This window comes from Haemaphysalis longicornis, unplaced genomic scaffold, assembly GCF_048455015.1.
Source record: "Haemaphysalis longicornis isolate Haplotype H1 unplaced genomic scaffold, Haemaphysalis longicornis Haplotype H1 scaffold_5, whole genome shotgun sequence".
Taxonomy (NCBI): Eukaryota; Metazoa; Arthropoda; class Arachnida; order Ixodida; family Ixodidae; genus Haemaphysalis; species Haemaphysalis longicornis.
In genome coordinates this window covers 11809353-11837260 of record NW_027526385.1, presented here as the reverse complement: position 1 = coordinate 11837260, position 27908 = coordinate 11809353, and the positions used below count along the sequence as shown (strand labels likewise).

Here is a 27908-nt window from a genome sequence, read left to right as displayed (position 1 = left end):
AGCGTCTAGCTGAAGCTTGAAGTTTTTCCTTTTACTACTCATGTACCCACTTTTCCTACTGTAAATAGCTGTATATAAACTCTTCGTTTCACTTAATCAACCCCAACGCCTCGAGTTCGTCAATTCGACCGCCACCTCCAAGAACTTTATCACCATCGCCCTGCCAACCTCCTGCCAAATCAACCGGAGCTCGGGCGATTGGGTTCATGATCGACACCGGACTACGGGGAAACGAACCACAACCATCTTCACTGATGGCATTGGCATAAGCAGCGTGCACGCCCAGGGCCGCGATGGAGCTTGGCTGAGCCCTACTGAGGTTCGCAATGCTCGCGAAATATGAGGCAGTTGGCTCCGGGGGGAAATAAGGCCTTTCACACTATCGCGTGGCATCCGTAGGATGCGCAAAGAGACAGGAATGCTCAAGCGTGATAGTTATCAGAAAAGATTGATTGTACGGTTTAACGCGCCGACGCAACGCAGGCGATGAGACGTGCCGTAGTGGAGGGCTCAGGATTAATTTTGACAGCCTGGGGATCTTTAACGTGTGCCGATATCTCGTACACACGGGCGTCTGTGCTTTTTGCCTCCATCAGAAAAGCGACCGCCCCGGCTTGGAATCGAACACGCGTCCTTGTGCTCAGCAGCACGTCTTAGCCACCGAGCCACCACGGCGGATGGTTGGCAGAAAATCGTTCCTCTCAACCAACTATTGTGTTGATGTTCGCTGAGGTCTACGCTGAGCGCTGAGCACAGGAGCAGGTGAAACAGCCTAGCTTTCTCTATGGTCACCTTTGATCTTTCTGGAGACTTCAAAGACTGGGTCTGCGCTAATTATTTCGTCTTTAGAGAACGGGCGTTCAAAGCCCACATCATGGTTACATTCGCCATCGCGTGCCATCACTTTCCGCCACTTCGTATAGGATAGACGGGGCAGATATAATTTATGTCCTTTCACCTACGCTGGGACGCTGCCCGGAGAAAGGAGGGAAGTAGATTCTAAGCATATTTGCGAACAAGTGAGTGAGTTGGTGTGACACTAGTCAAAACCCCTACTAGAAATATGCGCGCAGTCCGTAACAGCTTGAAGAATTTACGAACAGCTACTCAAATTGGCAGGAAAACTGTTATCTAGGAAAAAAGTGTGTCGGGCACAGATTTCCCGCTGACTGCGTCGCAGCAACTCGCTTGTGTCCGCAAGTCATGCACCCACCACCTTAGCCCACATGCTCTGGGATTGTATCAAGGATCCGCACGGTGCTAACTCCGGAACCCTCACGCCGCGGCTGACTGCTGCCTTGTGCAGCCCCAGGCTCGACGATCAACTCTGGGCCGTCCAGCAGGCTTGTGAGGCGGTGAAGCGGCAGGACTTCGACGCCCTCAAACGGGCGAAGAGGCCCAGCGGCGACGCCCCCAAGCGGGTGACTTAGGCCCGGTCAGCGAAAGCTCTGCAGGCAGTCAATAAAGTTTTTACCAACCAAAAACCAATGCACCCGCACCGAGAACACAGCCTTCGAACGCATAGCAGAAATATCGCTGTAAGTCAGCGTTGAGAAAATGGCATTGTTAGAGAAAACCGTGTCACGAATACTTTTTTTTCTAATACTAGTGCATTCCCCCAAAGATAGCTTTATATTTGGAAGGGTCTGAGCACGAGGTCGCGGGTTCGATTCCCGGCCGCGGCGGCCGCTTTTCTGATGGAGGCGAAAAGCAAAAACGCTCGTATGTACGAGATTTCGGCGCACGTTAAACATCCCCAGGTGGTCAAAATTAATCCGGAGCCCTCCACTACGGCGCGCCTCATCGCCTGCGTTGCGTCGGCGCGTTAAACCCCACAATCAATCAAAATCATTTGGAAGGGTGCAGTCATTCCCGCCGTCGGCCACCTTCCATGCGTTGAGAGTTAAGCCATGGTATAACAGTTTAAAAACGCGTAATCGAAGACAAGAGTCAACGTATGGCATTTTTGTCTTTGTCTTGGTAGACAAGGTCAAGCCAATGGGTGAAGTATTTATATTCTGCGTATTATCAGAGCCACTAAGTAACGGCCGGGAGAGTATGTTGAGACGAGAATGTGTCCTATGCAAGGCCTTGATTTCTTGCACAAGGGTTTTACGTGCAAATGCACCGGAATAGAATATTGTGATAACAAGCCAGACACTTCTCAGGAAGCCGTTTTTAGTCCAGTCGCGTGATTTCAACATCGCCGTCTGTTTTGCTTGTCACGGTGCCCCTGTGCACTGTGAGCTTTCGTCGGGTACGTGTTACGAGGACCCGGTATCTGATACTTGAAAGGCTTATCTACTATGAATACAGCTCACACTTGCGACCTGCTTCTAGCAATCGGCACGTGCTTCTAGCAATCGGCACGTTTCAATGTGTTTTTGCAATCACCGGCCACTTTTCTATTATCAGACGTGTATTGACTATCGTTCATTCGTCGTCGGTATGAGTTCAGGTTTAGGGATGGCAAAAAGCCCATGTCTCACTCTCTAACGCTGCAAACACTCAGCATCAGCTCAACTCAACGTTCATACGTGCGTACTCTTTGAAGTAAATTAGCTATGATGATAGCGATAGTTGCGTGCAATGACTACAAGCATCTATTTGCAACAGCTTTAGAGTTCTGCTGCCGTTTGCTATAACATTTCTTTAATTCGATTGTTACTTATCTCTCTAAAAACACCTGAAAATACATTTCTTCGCTTTGTGCTTTTCTTCGCTTTGTGCGCCCCCGCGCGATCGGCACTTGACAAAAAAGCACGCGCCCGACAGGGCGAAGAAATGAACTGACGACATCGGTCTCACTAATGAAGACCAATTTCTTCAACCTACAAAATAAGCAGAAATACTCCTGAAGCTAAAAAATTACACTATCTTCCCGTAGGCGAACCCTGAGTAGTATGCGAAGCCGCCATCGGGTCAACTGAAGTTCCCATTAGTTTTCAGTTCGTCGTTTCCGTTGACGTTCAGCTTCGCGTGCCTTCGTTGTATCAGTAGCTTCTTGACGTAGTTTGATTGAGTGAAGGACATAAGGCGCGTTCGTAGCACATGCTCCCGTTTTGGTTTGTAGCGCAGTGGGAAGAGCGCCACGTACCTCCCGTTGCGGCCACAGAGTCATGGGATCGAAACCGGGCGCCGCCTAACTATTTCTTGTTATAGTGGACTGCGCTGACGTCAGCCCAAACGCTGACGGGGCTGAAGAGACGCGCATGCGCAGTAGAGTGCGGACGGCGGACAATGACAACGAGGGAGGGAGGGACACAGCTGCGAGCATGAGATGCTTCGTATCTAAATACGAAAGCAAAGCATTTCAAAGCACCTTATACGCTATTGAGCGTTAAGGTAACAATGTCTTTTGAGCATACGTTCGCTCCAGGCACGTAAGTAACATGCCATTTTATTTGAAACTGGTGAGTATTCCGAAGGTTTTACACGCATGCTGATGCTAATATTTGTAAACCCGCGTCTTCTCAATTATTACAGCACAACCACATCCTTTAGAGTGGACGAACAGCCCTCAAAATAGCACCGACGCTTGACAGCAAGATTTTTGGTGACTGAGACCTATGTTTAAGCTTACGTTTACAAGCTATCTATACTGAAGTACCTCCATCGCGTCTACGGCCGCATTTGCCCCCGGCCGATATGAACGAGTTTTAATGTATACAAGCCCTGGCCACATAAATCTATCGGCTCGGTACTTTTGTATACCAAAAAAGTAACAGGTTGCTCGCATCTATGCAGTAATAGAACGCAGCTGGTCAGACTCACGAAACCGTTTTGTAGCCCCTCACAGAAACTTCGGTAAAGTTCATAACCCGTGGCATGTTCGTAAGCAGCTTGCGTTTATTGTGAAATGAGTAGCGCGAGACACGCGGCAATGAAGAAGTAAGCTAAGTGATAATTTTAAGGGCCGCTGTTATCACCTCTTCTGTGAGTGTTTTCACGATGACACAAGCTTCACCGAATGGCTTATCACTAACTTCAAACCTCAGCCCTTTTCAACAACAGCGGAGAGCGAACCGCGGAGAGCCACAGACGCCTGCCTGAGTACTGTCCGTCCGCTGAGAGATTTGAAACGTTTGAAGACAGGTTATACTGTAAGTTAACGAGTTTCATACTTGCGCATTAAACCCCCTTCACCCGTAATTTTTAAGAAAAGCAATTTTAAAGAGTATTTACACGCTTTCCCAGTCGAAAATGGCAACAGGAATACGACAGAAATCCAACAAGAATTCCTGTCGTACGACCAAAAATTTCGTAGTGACGACAGAGCTCCTGTTGTTACGACAAAGACATCTGTTGTTACGACAAACATTTCTGTCGTAACAACATAGTCAATTTTGTCAACGACAAACATTCCTGTAGTCACAACAGAACTACCTGTCGCCAGGACAGCCATCATGCTGTCGTGATATAACCAGCTGTCGTGACATCTGTCGTTACAACAGAAATACGACTAAAATTTATTTTTATTTTTTAACGTCAATTGACGTTAAAAAATAAGATACACCTAATAACACGACAAATGCATGTGCAGAAACTAGTCGCTATATGCGAGGGTTACCTCCGTGTGCGCATCACCTGTTCGTGCACATCCCCCCGTTCTGAGCGTTTCCTTCTGCTGCTAGGATCTACATGCTGCAACTTTGCAGTCGATCAGATAAAAATCCCGACTTAAGTTTTACTTCTTGTGCGAGTCATTTCTGAAAACAAAAAGTAATTAAAATTTTGCCGGTGAACGATATATTGGATAATTGGTAAACAAACGTGTAAGCCTTTTTCGTACAATTGTCCCACCTTAGTGAGCCATGATGTCAAGGACATTATGTACTCTTTGGATTTGAAGTTTTTGGGCTTAGTGGTTTGACATGTCCTGAAAGGTTCTGAAATTTAGTTCTCGTTTTTGTCTGGGCAAACTTTAAAGTTACAAATTAATCCGTACACTTCGGGTTTTCAGATATAATGTGGGTTACTGAAAACAACATCCTAGGCGCCCAAATTTATACTCGCTCAGTTCGCGACTGATTAAAAAAACATATCTATTTCCTTTTTAGGCGTTTGTATGAGGGATCTTTTGAAGCAAACACTAATTCGGTGAGTTTGCTTGCCAAATAAGTACTGATGACTTTGCACACAGTGAATTGTTTTTTCCTTGCACACAGAGTTAAAATCCTGAAAAATATCACCTTAACGGGCCTCTGCGTCACTGACGCAATTCCCCCTTCAAATTCAAAGACTCTAGTCCCATAGGTTTGGACTGAGCAATTATGAATTGGTCTGCCCATCAGCTGGCCAAACCGCATTTGTTTAAAGCTGAAGATTATGACATATTTAACTCAGCTGACCCACAAGCAATGCCCAAAACATTCTTTAATAACAATGTTCCTCTACTCAAGATAAATTGTACTGTCCAAAAGTAAGCGGTAATCTTCTTTCATTTAGCAAAACACAAACTTGAATGGCAAACAGCCCTGCTTGTGATGTGTGAGCCACCTACTAGACGACCCAACACCTTCTGTGCCATTGTGACCGATTCATAACGCCGAGGCAACAGCTCTCCACCACACTTCGCCGACTCGACGACCACCCCTTTACAGCACAGACTATTTTGTGTCATAGCCGTTGTCCGTCACAGGCCAAAAAGGCTGCAAAAGCCTTACTTCGCTTTTTGAAGGACACGTGCCTATCTGAATGATTGTAGGGACACTACTACAGTGCAGCGCCTTTAGTTCGCCAATTTTATCAGTGTACCTCCTTAGTTTTGTGCATTTTCACAATTTTCTGGTTTTGTGAGCGTCCTTTGCACTGCCTTTGTAGTTGCCATGGTCACGCCTTGTGTTTTTTCCTAACTTTATTCCTCTCCTTTTCTCCTTTAATATGTATACCACTGTCCTTTCTTTCCCTTTCATTTCCCGTATCCCCTCCCCCATGAGTGGGGTAGCGAACCGGACAGTACCCTTGTTAACCTCCCTGCCTTTCCTGTACTGTTCCATCCTTCCTTTTATCAACGAGAAACCATGCTCTCCTACTGAACGGAAAGCATACTGTTGAACAGCGAGCAGAAATATTCCCTTGTCCGCCAAAAAGTCTACTGTTGAGCAGTCAGCAACAGTACGCAATTACATAAAACAGAAAGTGTACTACGGGTTGGGCTTTTATTTTATATTATAGCCCTTTAGCTTTATGTTGAACAAGGAGCAACAGTGTTTGTTATTTTAAAGTGAGCATCGATCTCCCGTTTAAAAACAGACATTCAAAAATAGAACCTCGCTGTCAGAAGCCATCACAATCGCTTCCTAGAAAAGTTTGCCACTGAGCTCTTCACCAAAGGTAGACCTCATGAAATTCTGGAGATCTGCTCAAAATTACAGGGGATGCCAACCTTCAAGAATAGGAAGGGGAAAGCAGTCAGACGTTGAGTTGGAGTTACTGAACTCTATGTTGAATTTTGCCACCGCTCACGTCACCACTTGACTAGCCCTGAACAGCATTCTCCGAAGCTCGCCATTGCCACCAGGAGGCAGAAGTGGCCTACCCTCCTCCGACGTTGCTGTTTTCCTTTCCCGGTGCGCGCTCCGATTTTCTGTGCGGTTCTGTGTGCCTCACAATGATTCTCTGTACCTCACGCATTGCAGAAAACCTAGAAATTTAAGGCTTCAACCTTAAAACAAGGGCGCTATCAAAGACATATCAGGCCGGAGCTCGGATGACCTAAACACTCGAATGGAAACGGTCATCACTGAGAACACTAGCGCCGACATTCCTTCGGCTTGCGCTCCAAAGAGTAATTTAGGAGCGCATGTCGCTCGCCTCCTCCCCCGGGGCTCGAGATTAGTTCCGCGCTCTCAGACCACTTCTGCTGAACAAAATACGGCATCGCGTGATATAAATTCCGACAGCTACGCCGACTAATGAGAAATGCAGGTTTTGCATTGTCTGCGGTTGCCGCAACAGCGTTTCGAATTTTTGCTTCGAGTGCACCACTCAAGATATATGAGACATGCTTATACGATTAACTTATTTTGAAAAGTCGGTTTTTCCGGGCTGGATGAAACGGATGAACGCATGGCGTACACACACTAACTGCCTCAGCGTACCTCCTCCTCCATTGAAAACAATTGGCTGCGTTCTTTTATAGCCGTCACATATCCCTGCGGCCGCTTAGGTGCCGTTTCGCGGCTACAGACAACGTTGGACAATGACCATGCCGTGTTTTCCATGTAGTGTTTTTTTTTTTCAACAAAACGCACATGTGTGAAATTTTGAGATACGTTAAGCATCCCGGAGGGCTACAAATTATTCCACAGCCTTTCCGCCGCGTACTGTGGCACAACTTGTAAATGGCCACCGAGCAACAGGGCAATGTAAAAAAATCCCGGTCCATCTGCAATAACGTGAAACCTGGGCAGGGGCGAAGCATGCAGTGTATAAGTGGATTCTTAGCGCCTTGGCGTTTTTTCCGAAGGAGATGAAACCGTTGAGGGGTAGAGGTATATAGCCTTGCTGTAAAAGTCTCTTGTCTTTGAAGCACGAAGCTCTCTAGCGCGAGGCGTAAACGAGTGTCCCGGAGTTGTTTTTTTTAGTACGCGTTACGAAGCGCTCCAGCGCGATTCGTAAACGAGTGTCCTGTGTTTTAGTACGGTGACTACATGAGACGACGATTACGACGACGACAGGGGATGCCAACAGCCCAGCCCGTACGGGTCTTCGCCCCAAAAACGATTGTGAACAAGACAATAGCAAAACCTCAACAGAACGACGCCGTACAGTGCTGAAGCGTCAGACTGACTATATCCAACCAAGGCTCGTGCGAGGAATTCGTTGTCATAACGTTTAAATGACAAAAGAGCTGGAAAAAGAAACGGAGCTTCCAAAAAAAACAATTTTTCCAGGCATAAAAAACCTTGACTAATCCTATGCTCCTAACATTGTTATTTGATATCTGGTGAACTTGGTACACAAAAATGCTTACGTCGTCTGTGTACAGCCATGGACGAATGAAACGCGATCCCGAAAATATGAATCAGAGCACACAAATAGCGTTATTTCTTTCCGTGTAAACGAAATGGTCACGTCGCTTTATTACAGTAACAATGATCGAAAATGTGTCTTTCCAAATGTACCACTAGTGAGCCATTATTACATCTCCACTGTCCATATTCTGCGATTTTGTTTGTTCCGGTTCGTATTTTTCGTGTTCTCATTTTGTTTTTTCATGACTCTACATACCGGAATCGTGCACTCTGTTAGCCGTATGAACGGTCACACTTTTTAAGCCACCCTGGTCTTTATCTCGTCCGTCATTTTCCTGCATAATTTATTGTCCTTTCCTGCTGGCTGTATACCAGGGTCTACCTTTATGGGTTTCAGGGCGCACGCGCATGCGCAGTGTTGCGGTGGAACTCTTTCGCCAAACCTTGAGGGCAGACCTGTGCTTTCCAGACGGCGCCCATAAATGTGCCAGCGATGAGGTGGAAACAGCCGGGGTTTTTCCAGCCAAGGGGTCATCACAGATTATTGCAGTCATACAAGGAGTCAGCGCGCACTAATTCCTTCTTCACTGAGCGATCCCCGCAGATAAGCTCCGTACAGGAAAAGTGTTGGCTCGAGTGTTCTTCTGGACGTTGTTTCCTTTTTGTGCCATTATCTTCGTCGATGTCCTGCTTTTGCTCTGAGACAAATCGAGGAACAAACAAGCACCTCCGCGTCTTTCACCTCTTCGTCGGTGAATGTTTAGAGATGGAGAATTGCTGCTAGATGGCGAACCGTCCGGTTTTGCACTTGAGGTCCCGGATATTTTTCACAAATGTTGCTCGAAACAAACAAAACATGCTGCATCATTTTGTTCCTGGAGCGCGAACAATGTGAGAGAGGAGCCCTGTCCACCCGGCTTCACTGCAGCGATAGCGTCTTCTCTCAGATTTGTATAAATTATGTATGTTTTGTATAAAAAACAAATGATCCCGTTACGGATACAATAAGTGAAAATGTAACAGAAAAAATCCCAGGCAATCTCCACTAACGTGAAACTTGGGCAGGGGTGAAGCATGCAGCGTAGAAGTGTATTCTTGGAGCCTTGGCGTTTCTGCCCACGGAGATTAAACCACTGGGGGTTGGCCTGCGGTAATGAAACGTTCTAGCGCGAGATGTTGAAAAACGAGTGTCCCGGTGCGTTCTTTTAGTACGCGTTACGCTTTAGCGCGAGGCGTTGAAAAACGAGTATCCCGGTGTCTTAGTACCGCGGCTACATCGACGATGACATGAGACGACTACATGAGACGCCGATAGCCCCAGCCCCGAAGGAGCTTGGCCCCTGAAAGAAAACTGCACACACATTCACAATCCGCATCCTCCCCTGACCCCATGACAACTAATGAGCCATGTAAGTTATGCCGGTGTCTCTTGTGCATGTGCGCTGAAGGACCAACAGAAGAACGTCTGTTAGGTACGCACGCTGCATAGCCAAGACAGCACTGCGAAGTTAAGCTTCGTTGAATATTGACCAGCCCGGAATCGCTCCTGCCTGACTGCAAAGATATCGGCCGATCTCTGCGCCTCCTCCGAGAGAACAGACTGATTGATTCGCCAGCTCTTAACATCCCTTCCCTACAGACCACTGGAGCTACACAGGCGAAAAAGCTTGTCCTGGCTGTCTTCATCAAATCGCATTAATGAAGCAATAAATGAGGTTAAAAATTTTCATACTTCTTAAAGCACCTTTTTAAAAGTGTGAATTAATTCGTTTTTTTTTTTTCGGGAGAATTGGCAAGAATATAGAACATAGTCCACCCCAGATTCCGCTCCTTCCCCATTACGAACCATCGTGTCTACTTCATTGTAACGTACTTCCTAAGTTGCCGAAACATGGCGATTTCGCGCTTTTGTTATGAATCATTCCCCAGTCGATTAGAAAATGCATCTCGTCTGCACGAGAATCTCCCGACATGTCTTTATCGTAATTCGTTTGAAAGGCGACTTGGAGAAGTTTGCAGCAGCGGAAAATTACCTTGATAAACCAACCTTTTAACTCAAGAAACAGTTTGTGTCAGATTTAGAAGCAGTTTATTGCAGATGGAGGCCGCAAGCAGGAGCCAGCGGGACCATTGAATGCTTTCGCATAAAAAATAAGAAAAGATCCCTGTTGATGATTGGTCAGGGGGTGCAAAGCATGTACTTGCTGAACGGTGTAAAGAAAAAAAAAAACGGATTCTGTGATTTAAAGAGACTCTGAAACACTTAAGATAGACGCTGTCCCTATTTCCTCGGCATCTGGAAGCACTGAGAAAGCTGCAGTTATCGCCAGCACGGAGCAGCACTGCGAGATTTGCTCATCGCAGCAGACACGCCTTCCGTTTCTGCTTTGCTTTTGTGCCTTTCTTTTTAAAAGTAGCCATCGTTGCTACGACTGAAGGAAAGCGGAACAACTGCCGCTACAGCGCTGTCATGACGTAATTCCAGTGAGAGAAAAATCTTTTGAGCAAGTTTGTAAGTTATCTGATGGGCATATAATAGCAATTTTTGGCTGAGGTTCTTTGCGACCCCCTAATCTAAGAACTGCATGATTTGGTTGACTACGTCCTGCAGGCATTTGAGATTTCGAGAAAAAAAAGTTTTAAAAAGTGTTGCAGGGTCCCTTTAACCGCCGAAGGTACACCTGGGCTATGCGCTGCATGCTGTAGTGGAGGCCTCCGGATTAATTTCTAAAGAGGAGGAGACCCGCGCTGTCGTGTATCCTTTTATTTTGCGCTTGTCTTTTGCACTGTTTCACCATGTACAAGAACCAAATAGCCCACCTGTCGATTCTACTGAACTCCATAAGATTCACATAACAATGCCCACAATGAGGGTCCGTTAGTCGCATTGTATAACGCGAATCTGTACAATACGATCAGTACGAGTGTACTCCCATGGGCGTCAAAAAAAAAAAAGTTTTGTGTGTTTTATCGCCTTTTGCAGCCGACGCCGCTTTTTAAGGTCTTTGTTTATCTCGCTTTTCTTTCTCGCACTGGCGTATGATTACGTTGTTATTGCCAACTCTAATAAAATTTCACCAGTTCCGCGTCAGCGCTCGTGTCTGTTAGCCATCTCTCTATACGAGTTTTTCGCGCTGTTTCCTACCCGACTAGCCCGACGTCAAGCTTTAGTGCGTCAACTTACATATGGGCCAAATGTATTAGGACGCATGCGCCGCTAAAAACTCAGCCAGGGGAGTTGCCGTGGCTACCGACATCGCCAAAGGGAAATCCAAAGATGTGGGTGGCTGTGCCTCGTGTGTTTCAGAAATTGAAGGCAATGGGCAATCATCCCGTGTTGGGTTTCAGACAGCACAGTGCGCAAATGAAGGTCCTCCTCCAATAAGCGCCCGAGGCTGCGCTGCAACACTATGTCGTTATGTCACCGCCACCTTTTGCGAAAAAAGGCGTTATCTGCTCGCCAGCGAATCAGCTACGCGGCGTCCGCGGCCACGGCCCGTATTTCGATATCACTGGGGTACTTGCGTACCGAGCCAGGACGTCATCAGATAACGTTCTCGAGTTGCGGAGGCCTCCTTCCGTCGCTATTTTTCGGATCTTTTTTCGGCTTTCTCTGACTGGAAGGCACGTTCGTCCTTCTGCCCTCTCTCTCTCTCTCTCGCTCTCTTTCCCACGCAACGCTTCCGCTCCAGTCACACATTCATCCTCACGTAACTGGCAGCCGACTCTGCCAAGCGGAGAGCGTCTGCTTCAACGTCGTGTGCAGCTGCGTCGTCTGCCTCACACCGCAACGAGAAGCCGTCCTCTGTGCTGTGGCCTGTGAGGATTTACGGTTGAAGGTGGTGGAGGACTCTGTTCAACCTTCCAAGTTAAAGGTGAGGGTTGTATTCGTCGTGGCGTTGCTTTTTAGTTTCTCGCCCGCGTGTATATAAAGAAGTTTCGAAAGTATATTCCCCGGGAAGAGCTTTTGGATAAGGTGTGAAGCACATTAGGGACTCTACGGCTGGTAATTATGGCGTTACCATTGGAAAACTGTGTCTTCGCAATTTTCTGTACAGACTCTGGGAGCATTCTGTCTACCCATATTGGAATTTACTCAAAGATTCTAGCAACGTCTCTGACGGAATTGCATTGTCGTACGCGAGTAGCCATTCATAATAATCGAGCACCATAGTTTAGTCTTTGAGCACTTTGGCCAATACGCTAAACTCCTTTCGGCCTGTTACACATGCCAACTCTCTGGCGAGGTGAGACATTTACCATTCCACCATTCCACTAACGCAGATCAGAAGAAGACGGTAAAATCAGCACAGGATGTCTCCTTTAGTGGTAGACTTCCTGCCATGCTATCAAGCTGGAACAATTTTACAAGGTTAAAAGCGGCACACGTACGTTAACACCCAAAACACTGGACGGGGTTTATCCATAGTGATTACTGAGCTGTTTTAATGAGCTCGACTTTCTTTTCAGAATCACCGAGTTTCGCTAACAGTGGTGGTAATCCGGTTTATTCGCCTTGAGACAACTTTTCACGACTGACGCGATTTGTTTCAATAGGACAATCATTTCAAAATAATTGACAAACTTAAATCGGTATTTTTATTTTGAGTTGGCAACATTTTTGCAGGCTTCTGATTGACACCAAGATTTACAGCGCCTCTTCCCTGAAAAATAGTTTAACAATCACTTGAAGTACGCTGCTTTCAAGGTAACTAGAGTGAAAGACTGGATTTCTTTTTTTAAGTCTGGTTACAAGTATTGCCTCGGCAATTGTCTACCAGTGTCTGACACCTCTGTGCCAATGAAAATCGTGGAACATGTCAGTTACTTGAAGTCTGTCACTATTTTAGAGCGATTCTTTCTTCTCCAACGGCGAGCATGGATTGCAGATGTTTGTTTGTTTGTTTGTTTGTTTGTTTGTTTGTTTGTTTGTTTGTTTGTTTGTTTGTTTGTTAAGCTCAACCTTTATGCTCTCTCACAACTTACACCCATCCTTCGTCAGTATTCACGCACCGACACTATATTTTTAGGTTTTTCGAAAGCTTTTGACAGGTAACTCCTCAGTTATCCTTCTTGAAGCTGTATAACGACGAACGCATTTCACAATTCGTAAGTGCTTATTACTTTGCCTCGCTCCGTACGTGTTCCGGTTGGTCTAGAGGTACCACAAGGCTCCGTCTTGTCATCTGTCATTTTTCTCGTGTGTAGCAGTTACCAAGGTCCCAATATCACTCCTTCGATAAGCCTTTTCGCTGATAACTCCGTAATTTATTCTGCCCTTAGCAGTGAGTTTCGTGTGCCTGAATTGATGTGTGTGATATTATTATTACTAATATTAATAATAATAGTACTAATATTGGTTCGATAATAATAATGTCCAGGTGTTCTCGGAAATTTGTGGTATAAGATTATATGTTAATTAGTTGAAACACATGCCCGTAAGTCAGCACAATACTAACTGCGACGCCTATTGCTACATTAATATTATCTCGCTGTAACTAGCTGACCTGACTCACCATCGCGAAAGCAGTCAGTACTTATAGCTTGGCGTACGCGCATATTCTACCTTGGCCTTGAATGCTCACATTGAATTTCCAGCATGTAGACGCAACGTCATAGTGGCGGATGTATCACGATTGCCCCGCGCGCACAAGTCCCGTCGCAAAAGCCCCGCGACGTTAGCCCCGTGTCTCAAATGCCCCGCGAGCAGTAGCCCCGCATCATAATCCCCGCGTGCCAAAAGCCCGGATGCCAGTTACCCGAACCATTCTCCCGGGGCCATATTATGGCGCGTCATTTTCTTTTCAGTGCCGTTTTTTTTTAATTAGAGTAAAGTAATGTTTGACCATCTTCTCAAGAAAATGATTCCGTCTGCCGCTTTTCCGAAGCAGCACTGGAACGCTATGCCGTATTCCTTTGGCTGCGCTAATTTAGATGCGTGTTCAAAGTACGATGATGGTGACCGCTACCCCTCCCCCCCTCCTGATTCGCCGTGGCTTTTAAGTGGTGACCGTGCAGTGCCTGCCGGAACGTACGAATCATCGCCGTGGTCTCTGAGGGTGGCACCTCGTCGGGTCCACAGCGGGTTTAATTAATTGATTAATTAATTAATCAGATATTTGCAAGACACGGACTCGGAGGACGAAAGCATCCACCTCCAAACGAGCTAGATACTTCGGTCTACGTTCTCGTGTTTTTAGTTTTCTTCTCCCGCTTTTACGTCTCCTTTCATTGACCACACAGAAAGATTACAAAGAAAGAAAACATACGTAGAATAGCGTAGACTTAGATTATGACTACGGCGCTTAAAGAAGCGGATCTTTGGGCGCGGCGCAGTCGACACGGGTCAAATGAGACGGCGAAAATGTGTATGGGTCTTATTAGCACGGGGCTTTCGAAAACGGGGCAAAAGGCGCGGGGTTTCCGGTGCGGAGCAAATGAGACGGGGCTTTTGAAATTGTGGGCTTTCGTGCACCACCCGTATTGACTACCTCCGAGGTAATTTTATTCAGCCTCATCTATCACTGAAATTGCTCATTTACGAAGTGTATATGCCGCATTCGTTTGGGACCATGTTGTGCATCCACGGTGACTTGGAAAAACTTAGGGGGAAAAAATCGAGCATCATTGTCTTATTTGGGCAACAAAAGCACCGCGCCGTAAGAAACACTGTCCTTGCGTCTCCGTTCCCTTGGCAAGAAAATATCTGGACTGCAGTGTATTTCCTAACTTCCTTTGTGTGTGTGAGAGAGAGAGAGAGAGAATAAACGTTTAATCGCTGTGATAACCAATTATATCAACAACACTGCCATCTTCCGCTTCTATATACGCGCATTGATCATCGTCATAAAATGAGTTCAGTCCGCTAACACGAAATGTTTTCAAGCCTAGTTTGTGCCGAATGCAACAGCGTACTGGAATGGCAGTCTTTATAATATAGCGCGCATACTTAGGGATTTGTGAAGCATTACTTTTGAGGCACACGAATTTTCTGTTCAAATGTCGTGCTGCCTTTTACACGAACTACATGAACAAGATATCTTCGCGCTGCAGAATTGACGCAAAACCACGATATCCTATCGTACTCATGTTACCGGACTATTACCTTGACAGGTATAAAATACCTTGTTCAAATGAAAGCGATTAGGTTAGCAATATTATTCAATAGATAGCATGCGGAAACGCGATAACAAATTAAGAGGGACCAGATAACATAGCGTTACCTATTCACAGCCAACGTGAATCCAACAAGTAAGGCCGCTAAAATCAATATTTAACCTGTTTAGTCACACGACAATTTGTTTGTTTTGTTGCTATTGTTGTTCTCTGAATGCGAGCATGCTTTGGGTAATGGTGCCCTGCAGCTTGTCCATAAATGCCTTTCCCTATCTTCCTGTCCCCAACCGACACAATCACGTCCAGGACAGTTGTCCTACAAGAAGGGTTGGGGGTGGGGGTGGGGGATATTTGAGTTCTTTACAAACCCGCACAAATCAAACTTGCGCCCCGCATACCGAGCGTATAGGAGATATTTTTTGCGCAGAAGGTGTTATTCCGACTCTCCTTTTGAGGTCTTCTTTAAAAAATTATACACAGAATTACAACAGCCTGCTGAAGTAATCCAAGAAAAGCGTAAGCTGTCTAGCAGCCTTGTCAATCTACTCTAACCTTTACAATTGTTTTGGAAAATCCCGTTGCGTTGTCCACAGCGTTGGGCTATGGAGTCTGTGAGTTGCATTAGAGTGTCTATCTGCCGTCGGTAATCCTTTTTGGATACGCCTGCGATGGTCCAGTGTGGCGCTGCCAATTGTTTCGAGCGTACTTTGGACATTGCGAGTACTACGGGTAACTATCGCAAGCCTCCCGTAAGGTACACCTCGCAAGATGGCCAGCGGTTAGAGAATAGACAAGCGGTTCTAGAAGTGGTTCGAGAATGTAGTATTGTTTTTTTTTTATGCTGAGTAGCAAACTTTCTCGGCAAAAGAAAAGGACGGCCACTGTTAAGCCGGAACATTGTTAAGAGGACATTCTAGTGTTGGCGTGCTCTTACCATACCCGGCTAATTGCAGCAATAACCCTTGCATTTGCTGCCGACGTACCGTGTTTACATCGGTTGCAAGCCGCACACGGTTTGATTTATGCGTCCTTGCTGCTACTGAGACGCGACGGTGCAACACCTGCCTATTGTCTGGAAGACCTGACTACCATCACGATGCTTGCTTCCTCGTCACGGTAAAGTTCGCAGAGCGAAAAACCGGCCCTTTGTGGGTACAAGACCGCCAAATTCTATACGCGCCCCGCGCCATATTCTGGCTCGCTTCGAACAACCCTTCTATTGTTTTTATCAACTGCCAAGAGAGTCCCGTCGTTCGGCCGCAATAGCCTGTACTAGAATCACGAATTTTGGAGCTCGCTAGTTGTACTTGGGCCCCAGCGCTGTTTTTGCAGCGAAGCTGTTAGCCTCTCGTTGGTCGGAAAATTAAAGTTCCTGTCGTAAGCAAAAAACCCAGGCCGGACCCAGCAGTTCTCGCCCAAGACACCGAGCGCATGCGTTAGGCTAATCAGGCGTGCAGCATAGAGCTCAGTATTCGCGTAAAGAAAAAACCACAAAACAAGCATCGAAACCACATGACGGATTATGAGGCACCGGCGAACAATGGGAACCCGCCCTGTGTTCTGGTAAAGATTAGGTTTGCAGCTGCTCTAGAGAGGGGAGGGGTTTGACGTCATACGAGGGCTAGCGCATGCGTCAGGCTATGCATGACCCAGAAGTTCTCGCCCAAGACACCGAGCGCATGAGTCAGGACCCAGCATTTGCCTCCAGAGAAACCGAGTGCAAGCGACAAGCCCGCCGAAACAACGAGGAACATTTCCTACCTTCCCCCATCAGCATCTGTAGTGGATTACAACAGCTGCGCTGGACATGCACTTTCGCAGGGCGGGATCGCGTCCATTTTTTTCTGAACTCCTTTGTTTTTTGTTGCTGTAAAATGTTTGTTGGGCTCAGATCAACGCATTCTTTTCATGAAAAACGGTGGTTTGGTATCTCTTCGGTCGGTTTAGGGGCGGGGCACAACATATTACGCTCTGCATCGCTCCGGAACCTTTCTCGGAACGGAATATCGCGTTCGCAGTTTCCGACGCGCGAACATTTGCGTCTACGAGCGCAAGCCAGGATATATCGACGTGTATATTTGTTGAAAAAAAACCAGAGTCGCTTTGCGCGGACTATCGCGTTGCGCGCGGACGTGACTGAGGCGTAAAGCTGTTGGTCACGTCGACGTCTCTGTGGCGGCGACTAAGGGTTGCTAAAACTAAACATGCAATCTTGCGGAGTGACGCGCGCCAACGTCTGGAAATTTGAGACTATACGTCGACTTTTTCGCGCCTGTTTTTCTGCCTCGTCTCGTCTTTCAAGGTGGCGAAGGAGCTACTTAATATACTATATATAATATTATAAATATTATGCATTGTAACATTATAAGTATAAATACAAATCAAAGTCCCTTCCTTATTAAGAGAAAGATGATTAAAACGCGAAGGTTTCTCCCATGCAACCTGAGTGAAATCCAAAGTCCAAAATCCTAACTGCTTCGACCTTTCGGAATGGCACAATCGGATACACGTCGGCTTCATAACGCGAGGGGCGCAGGTCCTATCACAGGAACAAGTTTCTTTTGTAGTACACTGGCCGAGTTTGAACATCTTCGTGTGGACCTTGGACCTTGAACATCTTCGTGTGGACCTTGAAGCGCGAGGAGCATTGGATTGGATTGGATTGGAGTGGAGTGGAGTGGAGTGGAGTGGAGTGGATTTGATTTGATTTGATTTGATTTGATTTGATTTGATCTGATTTGATTTCATTTGATTTGAATTTGATTGGATTGGATTAAATTGCATTGGAATTGATTGGATTGGATTGGATCGTAAATCGTTTTAGCAGGAGTAAGCATGATAATCGGATAATCCTAGACAACCAGGAAACGTAAGAATAACCAGCTGAACCTTAGCTCACGCTACGCATATCCTGGCATAGCCGAGCTAAGCCACTACTGATTTTTTTTAGGCGCTTCGTGTTTGCTCATCATCATCACCATCATGCACCCTTTCTGGAAGCTTATTGTGCGAAGTTGGCTTTCCTGCAGAGCGTTTTGGTGTTGCGATCGATTGCGCAAGCGAGACATACAAAGTTGCGCTTTATATGTATTCTTTATTTTAAAACTAATTTCTTTTGCTTCTTCACGGCAATTTGCGCACGATCAATCATCACATTAGTCCACGGAGTTCCTCATTTACACTAATCTGTCCTCCCTGTGCCGTTACAAGTCACTCTTTTCTTTCAAAACCTTGATTATGATGTCTTTAACCTTGCATAGTCGTATGTGCAGCAGGATTCATGGCTCCAACGACGTTCTTTTTTTTCTTCTCCCCTGATAACCTCTATCGCTCGTGTCAACTGCTTTCTCGCACATTCCGGCAACCTAAATAGGTGCATATACTTCAAAGAGCGCTAACATGACAGGTACAAAGAAAGAAGGATGAAACAGCGCCTGTTTCGTTCTGCTCTTTTTGTCCCCGTCGTGTTAGCGCTGTTCGAAGTATATGCGACCCTACCATCTAGCAAGGCTTCCTTTACTGCTAAATAGTTGCCTTTGCGGAGAATCAGCCACGATTATATAAGCCAATAAATATAATTTTATGCTAGTCATCTCAACATGAAAAAAAAGCAGATGGTGCTTCACATACCATATTTCCAATTTCAAGATTTCCTTTGTTTTATGGTCAGCGATACCGCGCCAAGCACTGCCCCGCCCATCCCAGCCGCGCAATGTCGATGGACACGTGGCCGGCCAAGCTGAACGCTAGGATGTAAACATAAATTGTACACATCTGTGAGGTTAAAATTGCGCGATAGGCCATCTGCGTCACCGATACCACAAACACGGCGACTGATGTCAGGCGCAAATCGGTAGAGGAAAGTTTCTGCTTATAGTGGGTGCGGAGAGGCTGCAAAGGCTCCTGAAGGCGAGGTTAGTGGCAACCGTGGCGTGGCATTTTGGCATGTTCCATACCTCGCTGCGCGGAGTACACCGGGTGGTGTGACGATAGAGGAGGGCAGGCGGCCTGAGTCGAGTATGTGCACACATTCAGTGCACGACCGAGCCGGTTTATTGAGCGTCCACTTCGACAGGAATGAAAGCAACCGAGGACGATCAGCTCAGCGCGGCTCTCGTAAGCACCGCCTCCAGACAGTTTCAGTACGCTGATAACTTAAGGCGCCCTGGCACGCTTCCTTGTAGTTCGAGTTTACGCCTTGTTTTAATGGACCTTCTGAAGTGAATTTTGTAGGTTAGTATAATAACGAGGGTTTTGTTCCCAAATGGACTCTCACACGTTACAATCCCTTGCGTTATTTGCTAAATGAACGCACACAGCAGCAGATTTCCTGATCCCAGCACCTCATCTGTAACCCACATTCGTTCCCCCAAGGCCAAGAAAAGACACATACGGATGTGACCTTTCCCCGTCCCCTGCATCCTCACATGGTTATAACTGTATGGTTATAACTTATGAACCAGGTTGAAAAATCAAAAAGTTCACGACAAAAACGGTCATGAGGGCAGGTTGGTGTCTATGAAATGCCATTCTAGGTTCTGTATTCACGGGTTCGCGGTGAAAGGCCCACAGACGCTGTCGGTTAATATTTTGAGGCGATGCATGTCTATTTAAAGAACGCATTTACGCCACGGACAACCTTATTTTCAAGGCCAGCGTAAGGCCATGGACGTGGTAGATTTGCTAGACACACCATACGATGGTGACCCACAGGCAGTTGTACAGTTCACGTCTCTGCCGAGAGTACAATGGGCCATGTAATAGTACGTAGGATCAAAATTTTGCTCGTCTATGGGTATTGCTGAAGACTGCGCGCTTCCTAATTCTCCTTCTACGTCCCCAACAAACGTCAACGCCTCCATTACTCCACCCACCCTGCCCTCCGAAAGAATGTATACTTTGTGAATGAATGAATTTGAATTTTATTGGCGCAGCAGTCAAATTTGGCTATAATGCGCCAGACACTTTGTGATGTCCTTGAGGATTACGGAAGTCTAATGAGGTGTAGACAAAACCGAAGACCACCTGATAAAAATCCTAACGACAGATATAGAGTGGCATGAGTGCTTCCTCCCATGACGTAAAACAGGCTTATAGCGCTTATCGTCTGCCGCCAACATCAAACCTCATGCAAAGCAAGTGCTACTTGATAAGCAAATGTTACTGGGTAGCTGGCACGGGTGCGCGTGCACCTGCGCGGTGAAATGTCACGACAGCAGATAGGCCGAACGAGAGTCGTAAGTCCTCCGACTTATCCGTAAGTATACACGCAATCTTTGGCACGGTCGCGTGCCATTCTCTAACACTTTTGTATCCGGCGGCACTTGGCAGAAGTATTCGCCGCTCGTTTAGTGCGCAACCTTTCGCAATCCTCGTCACGCAGCGAAAACAATGTTATCGTCGCTTAACATATATATCCGGCGAAGACGATCGCATACCGCTCCATTTCAGGGGTAGGCAACAGTTTGCGTGCCCTTGTGAAAAGAACAGTACGTTCCAGAAAACCCGATACTACACGCGGTAGTAAGAACGACGCGCAATCAGAAGTGTGGAGCAATCGATGGAACATGCCAGTGTAGTGACCTTAGTGTGCGCTATCTGCGGGACGTTCTCGTTTCACAACACCAACGCAATGCTGACTGTGGCTGGACAATCAGGCGCTGCGAGGGAAATCAGAGGGAAATCAGGCGCTGCGATCGCGGGCCGCCATGGGCGGCTCCATTGCCGCTAGCCACGTTCCTCGCCTACTTGGCTTAGCTAGCCATATGGCTTCCTTTTTGTCTCGAAGCCAGAAAGGTGACTTTTTTTCTTCTGCATCGTGCATAAAGCTTCTAAATAATTACTGACAAATAAACCTTTCTGGAAGTTCAATGTTATAACAACAAAACCAATTCTTTTGGAGAAATGTTTATGCTTTTTTTGCAGCCAGAGCCAACTTTTCAGCCTGTTCATGAGCCATGCCAAGGACAAGTGGAACGTGCCTGACATAGAGTTTGAGAAACTCTATGGTGCCTGGCCGGTACATGACCGAACGCTCGCTGAAGCGCGGCTCCCCTGGACAGTGGCCGCAGATTTCCCTCGAGTATATATTAGTATGGAACTCTATGGTTGCCTGCATCAGTCATTGGTCACTTTTTTTCCCTTATTGGCAACAATGGCTCCATGTAGATAATTACGGTGTTGAGCAGTCTCGGCATTTCGTCGTCGTCGTTCCCATCCCATCTTCTTTTGTCGCCTGCTAGGCCATGTAATCGCTTCCCATACCATTTGGCATCACGCGTACAAGAGCGGCGGCACGGTGCATGCAGACGTGTCTGAGCTAAATCATCGGCTTGAAGCCGCCCCTCCCTGTGCCCAGATGTCACTCAACTACACCACACTCCTCTGCCTCAATCACACCGCGCTTCTTTCCTCCTCCCCCCACTCCTCGCATCCCCTCCCTCTTGTGTCCACGGAATGACGCCGGTCACTCCTTGGCGACACGGCCCTTTTATTGCTCAGAAAATAATAAACTTCACTTAACTCATCCCCTCAATTAACCGACGAAATGGCGTGGCAGCTTACTGGGTCTACACTGTTGCAGATACGGTCGCACTTGGCAACGTACCAGGAGACCAGGTGCAGAATGAGGTCAAAAGCTGTGCAAATAAGGGCGTTATCACACGACCCAGATAAGCAAAATAACTGTGCCGTACTAAGTGTCCAATAAAGCGGACAGTCCTTGAGGATATGTGACGCATTGCACCATTGGTTCCCCTTTCAAGTGCCCAGTCCAGTGCCAGCAAACCTTGGTCGCCCTCAGAAGCAACCCCAGTGCGTGCCTATTATTGGCTTCCAGGTAATGGCATCGACGCCCCAAGGAGAACCTTTTGTCCTCTCAAAAGAACACGTTACGCGAACTCCACCTTTCCAAACAGCTGTTTTCATGAGCTTTTTACATGAGAGTACGAACAGTTCTTGGTTCGTAATCTTGAAGCGTGTCTGGTCACCGCGCAGATTTTGTCCGTATATTTACGTAAGTCGCGAAATTTTTCCGTCCCAATTTTATCCGGGCTTTTTGAATCCCCTATATAGCGTGTAGCGTCTCACGCGAAAAAGCATTGAAGATTCTTAGAGCGTTATGATGGCGCGCAAGTTTCTTAAAGGGACTCTGCAACACTGCCTATAAACGCTTTCACAATTTCTTTCTCGTCTAGAAGCACTGCGGAGGTTGTAGTTATATCGCCAGCACAGACCGGCACTGCGTGATTCGTTCGTCTCAACAAATGCGCCATCCGTTTCTATTTTGATTTTGTGGCATTTTTTAGGTCGCTTTCGAATGCGTTTATTGCGGCAAATGAAAGAAAGTCGGCGAATTGCCGCTACAGCGCTGTAATGACGCCATTCGAGCGCTCGAAGAACGCCAAGACTGGAAAAGAGAGAAAAATTTCTTGAGCAGGTTTCCACGTTATCTGATTGGCATAAAGCAGCAATTTTTAGTTGGGGTAATTTGTGACCCCTATTTCTTATTGTGTTTATTGACAACCTTCTGAAAGCATACATGATATAAAAAGTAAAAAAAAAGTGTTGCAGGGTCCCTTTAAGGGACCCTGCAACATTAACTTATTAACTTCATCAACTTATACGTTCCTGGGTGGATATTCTGTCTTATTCTTACTCTGTTACGCAAAGCCCCGAGCTGGCAATGCATTAGGTGTGCGAGTTCGTACCTTATACGCAAACATGAGCGTATAATGCCATAGCAAGAGACAGAGATAGCATTAGCCCCAATCAGTTCATTTTTATTCTATTTGTAGCGTGAAAAATGTGGATGAATACTATCCCGTGCTATCACAGTCTCCTGAATCGTTTCTGTTTCTTTCTACATTCCATGCGTGTTTCATTATTCCCGCACTTACGAAATGGGCGTTCCTAGGCAACCTGACATGGCTGCTTCGAAAACAAAACAATGCGTTCGGAGTTATCGCAGAGCTTCTCTGACATACCACACTTCTCTGCTCGATACATCACAGCGACGTTTTCGGTTACATTATTTTCCCGCCAGTTATTGGTTTTTTATCTCATTTGCCTGCTTTTTTTATCAGCTCAGCTGTTTTTCTCTCCTTTACTATTGTTCACACCTTTTGTATTCAGCCTTCTAGTCTATCTGCACCCCTGCGTGTCCGTTTTTTCTATTTACAGGAACCTAAACACTTCAACTGCCCATATGCCCTGGATAAACGGTTTCCGACCTCTCAAATCACATTTCGCTTTATGCTTCTCTGATTTAAAATAGCGTCCAGCCCATATTTCCTGCTTCGTTTGTTGTATTACTGCCAGCGACTAAAGCGGCCCATTGATTTCATCACGAGAGATTAGCCGATGCTACAGGCTCATTGTTTTATTATTTCATTTTCTCATTCATTTCCCGAGAAAAAAAGGAATCAATATCATTCAGTCTGAAAGGGAAAACAAGGCAGGTTTTTCCAATAGGAACAAAGACAAGGACGAGATGACTAACAGAATGCAAACGTTTAGTTCATCGATACCGCATATAAAAATATCAGTTAACTAAGAAAGTTGTACCTGTTATTTTTTATCAATATTACGCACTTTTGCCAGGCTGCAGTACAGTGTTTATTGTTAGGAAAATTCAGTACCAGCTGTAGCCACAACTTAATTCCTCCAGACTTCACTCCATTCACACCTTTTCAAGCGATTCGGGGAATAACGGCGCTGAAAATGGACGGGCTAATTTATTTTTAATCGGGGAAACTTTTCCATAAAACGCTTGGTGTTCTAGTAAAAACTTGCTGCCTACTGCCCAGGGGACTCTGGACATCATATCCGTGAGCCATCCGGTCATTTTCTAGAGGTAGTACGTAGCTCTCCTGTTAATGCTCCACGAGCTAGATTAACATCACTAAATAAGCTACGCTTAAGAGTACCGCCAGTTCGTGCACCCGGAAGCGTCTGGAGGCCATTTTGTTTCTGGCTTGCAGTGTTGCCATCCCTCCCAACGAAACCACCGCCGGTTGTGACGGCGGTCAGAATGTGACCGGCCGCTCTAGCGTCCGCGCAGCAGATAGAGAGAGAGAAGAAACTCTATGAAGAGAGAGACAGGAGAGGCGCCAAAAACAAAATGGCTGCGCCCGTATGTAAACAAATATCACGTGGTGCCGACCGACCAATGAAAATCCTGGCGGCACATAACAATGAGAGAAAAGGGTGCCGATACTCTAAAAACCTTTATTTAGTTACGCTAGACTAGATAGATTTGACCGCAAAATATGACCCCCTCCCCGTCTTCGCAGAAGAGAAGAGACCTAGCTGCACTGGCATGTTTGGACACAAGCTCGGATGTTTGGACACAAACTCGACGCACGCACAAAGTCGCGCGACGCATTTGTTCTGTTTTTACTGTGCGTTGGTGGCCAGATCATCTGGAAAAGGCGCGGGTTAGCGGCGCTCAGAGCGCTGCCGCAAAAGTGGATGTTTCCAATGCTTCGAAAAATGCGCTCGCGTCTATTCGATCATCTGGGGGCTGAGCTCGCCGCGCCGTGGGAAGAGCAGTTCCTTCAGCGGTGGTCCACTCCGTTTATCCGCGTGTGGTAAAAAAGCAAATATAAGTGTCTATTCTACCCTATTGACTGTTGTATTGATGGTGACCTGTTGTTGTGAACTGTCGAGGATGTGATCTACAGTGATCTTTCGGTGTGATACTGGTTGTAGTAGTGTGTGTACTAGTGAACTATGGAGAACTGTAGAATGAACTTTGTGTGTAGTGAGTGGTGTGGGAGTTGTGAAGTGATACATGCAGTGTGTTTGTTTAGGCGACCCGTGTAGAATTTAGCACAGCGGGTCTTTGTGTCGGCTATTAAAAAAAATTTCTTTCAGATTTAGCAACAAGGCTTTCTTCTGTCTCATTGTCCACTAACGATAGACCATTCGTTCAGTGTTTGCCCAAAGTATAGCAGTGAACGAAATGACGGTAGCGTTTTCCCTGGCGTTCCTCACTTTGATACAGCATTGCTAATGCTTGGGCAAGCGCCCCCTCTTGGAACAACATATTTTGGGCACGTGGACGACACTGGGAAGCTTAACTATATATGCCGCAGAAGCGCTGCCAGTACAAGTTCGAAAAACCTGTCTGGACAGAGGGTGGACCTATACTAACACACTTCAGGGTTGTTCCTTTATTGCGCTGATTTCATATGGGCACCACTCATGCGCTGTGAATTAAACTGCGGAAGACTGTTTTTGTGCACATGTTTCATGTTACGCATGTTTTGTATGTGTATTACTCGCCAGATGCTTTCAATATCACCCCTCAGGCCTTCTATATCCATGGTTTCCTCACACTCCCCCCGTACCCTTGCCCCAGTGGGAAGTAGCGGTGCCTCGGCCGACCTACGCTCCTTTTTTTCTCCCTTTCCGTCTCCCTTTTCCTCCCTTTTTTCTCCATTTCCTCTTTCCATCTTCCTTCCGTCTCCTTTTTCCTCCCTTTTTCTCTTTCCGTCTCCCTTTTTTCTCCCTCTCCGTCTGCCGTTAGGGTTGAAACCGGTGAGTAATGTGCCCAACCCTTTTCTCTCCTGTCCGAAGGGCTCCGACATGGTGAAGTTCCGGTTACCCTCAGCCCTGGCCCGGAACGCCTGGAGGGCCTTCAACGCCGGCCTCTTCCTCGTCGTCATCGGAATGGTGCCCCTCCTGCTGAGCGTGACGTCCAGGACACGGCTGGACACGGTCTTCCTGGCCGGCATCGTAGTAGTCAGCGTGGGTGGTACTCTGTTCCTGGTCTCCTCCTGCGTGGCCATCTGCGACCACATCCAGAACGGCATGCCGTCGCCGCCCGGCGGCGACAGTGCGGGCGATCTTGTGTGGACAGTCGACGCCCCGCCCAGCTACGAGGTAGCCGTCGCTGCGCAGCCTCCGCCCCCGGCTCACTTGTGCAATCAGAACGGGACCGTGGCAGTAGACGGCGTGATAATTACCGTACACAGCGTGAACAACCCGACGGCGGCCACTAAGCCCAGGTGTGTGACGCTCACAAGCCAAGAGCCGAAGACGTCGATGTGCTGAGTTGTGTGGTTCCGTTTTCGTCGATGACGGGTTCGGGCCGCGTTTGACACAACCGAGGCAAATTGCGATGAGTGTGTAAAAAGTGCCATCAGGTTTGGCCATGGTGACAAGGCAGTTTTCTCGACTTTGTCGGAAGAGCTGGGAAGAGCGGTGCTTCATCTGGCATCGGGAAGAGATCAAGCTAGCCCTTTTTTTCGCCCCGTGCAGTGATGTGAAGATAATGGTACTAGTGTCTAACCCTGGCAGCGTCTGTTCAACATCTGGTCAGTGCAGCGGGATTAAAGCTACAAAAAGACCTTGAATGGTGACGTGGCTCCACGGTGCCTTTTTAGCGACCGCAGAGACCTGGTGCGGTTTGTGGTGTAGATTAAGAGCGCTGAAAAGGAAGCAGATCTGAAGATGCGTGTACAGGAATCGCGAAGGAGGCGACACCGGACTATGTTCCTTGCAGGGACGCAGCGCGTGGGACTCCATATATGCATATATGGTGTGGACCAACCGCGTTTTAGTAGTGCAACGAACAGTGTGAACATTCGTGAGGGAGAACTTGCGGTTTGAAGAAGACAACACAAGATGTATTTATTTACGGCCGAGTTTTATCACGCGCATTTCTCGGAACTTGGCGTGCCGTAATGTCACCTTTGTTTGTTTGTTTTGTTTCATCAACCATTTTCGATTACGCGTGGACAGGCCAGCAGCAAGCGTGGTCAACTTTTCTTAATGTAATCGGAAATAAACCCATTCATCTCTGTACAGCGTCACCATTTCCCGTGTCCATGTGTCCTTGCGTTTGACTTACTGGAATTATTGAAAAGAAATATTAAGGAAAGCGGTTGTGGAAGCATGCGTGTGTGAGCAGACGGATATGGCTCTGTCAATTAATTAAAAGTCAAGCGTGAGGCGGCGTCTGTTTTGTAACGTCAGCAGCGTTACGGGGGATGTTCAAGTACCCCGATCAGCCAGAGTGCCACTGCATGCGCACCGCAGGACGCATCGACGTATCTTCGGCTCCACTGAGGTTACAGGAGACATGTATAACCAATAAGATCTGTGAAAACCAAATCATTCTTTTATAGCCAAGGTTTTCCGCACAGGATAGGCGCCGTATGCAGCAACAGATATAATTACAGGCGTACGGCGTGTACTTTGCTAATTAAGTAGTCAAGGTGTTTCCTCGAAAGACCTCAGACATCAAAGTTTTAATGCCTTTTCATGGCTACCACAATTCGTGTTAAATGCGTGCGGAGTTTAAGGCACTGAATGTTAGCTTGTGAGCAACGATTTGGTTACGGGATAGCATATTGCGGCACTCCCAGTGAGAAATACATACGTTTGTGCTGAATCGCCAGAACACAGTATAGGCCAGATACCGAGGTCATCAGTATATATATATATATATATATATATATATATATATATATATATATATATATATATATATATATATATATATATATATATATATATATATATATATATATATATATATATATATATATATATATATATATATATATATATATATATATATATATATATAACTTGCTGCTACCAACTAGCTATGGAAAAGAATCCGAACCCTTTACTTTCGATTTTTAAGCAATTTCCCGTCTTAAACGTCGTTTTTGGATCTTGTAAACATTCTTAGTCGGTGCCAGTTTTTTAATTGTTGTCGATTTCCCCGGTTTACTTAAACACTAAGGCTATCGCAGGTATGGCTATAGACCCCTTCTTGGAGGACGCTTGATGAATTGT

The 27908-nt window shown here is 46.5% G+C and overlaps 1 protein-coding gene across 2 annotated transcripts in view; it reads left to right on the top strand.

The window, feature by feature from the left end:
* Positions 1 to 11576: 11576 nt before the first annotated feature.
* Positions 11577 to 27908, top strand: part of LOC144137887 (uncharacterized) — a 34678-nt gene continuing 18346 nt past the window's right edge. The window contains exons 1-2 of one of the 2 annotated variants that reach the window (XM_077669901.1): positions 11577 to 11854; positions 25677 to 26906. In XM_077669901.1, coding sequence (XP_077526027.1) covers positions 25686 to 26153 — 468 coding nt within the window. In that variant the 5' untranslated portion in view covers positions 11577 to 11854; positions 25677 to 25685 and the 3' untranslated portion in view covers positions 26154 to 26906. Of the gene's footprint in view, positions 11855 to 25676; positions 26907 to 27908 lie in introns of those variants that run through there. The other variant, XM_077669902.1, reaches the window with a different exon arrangement.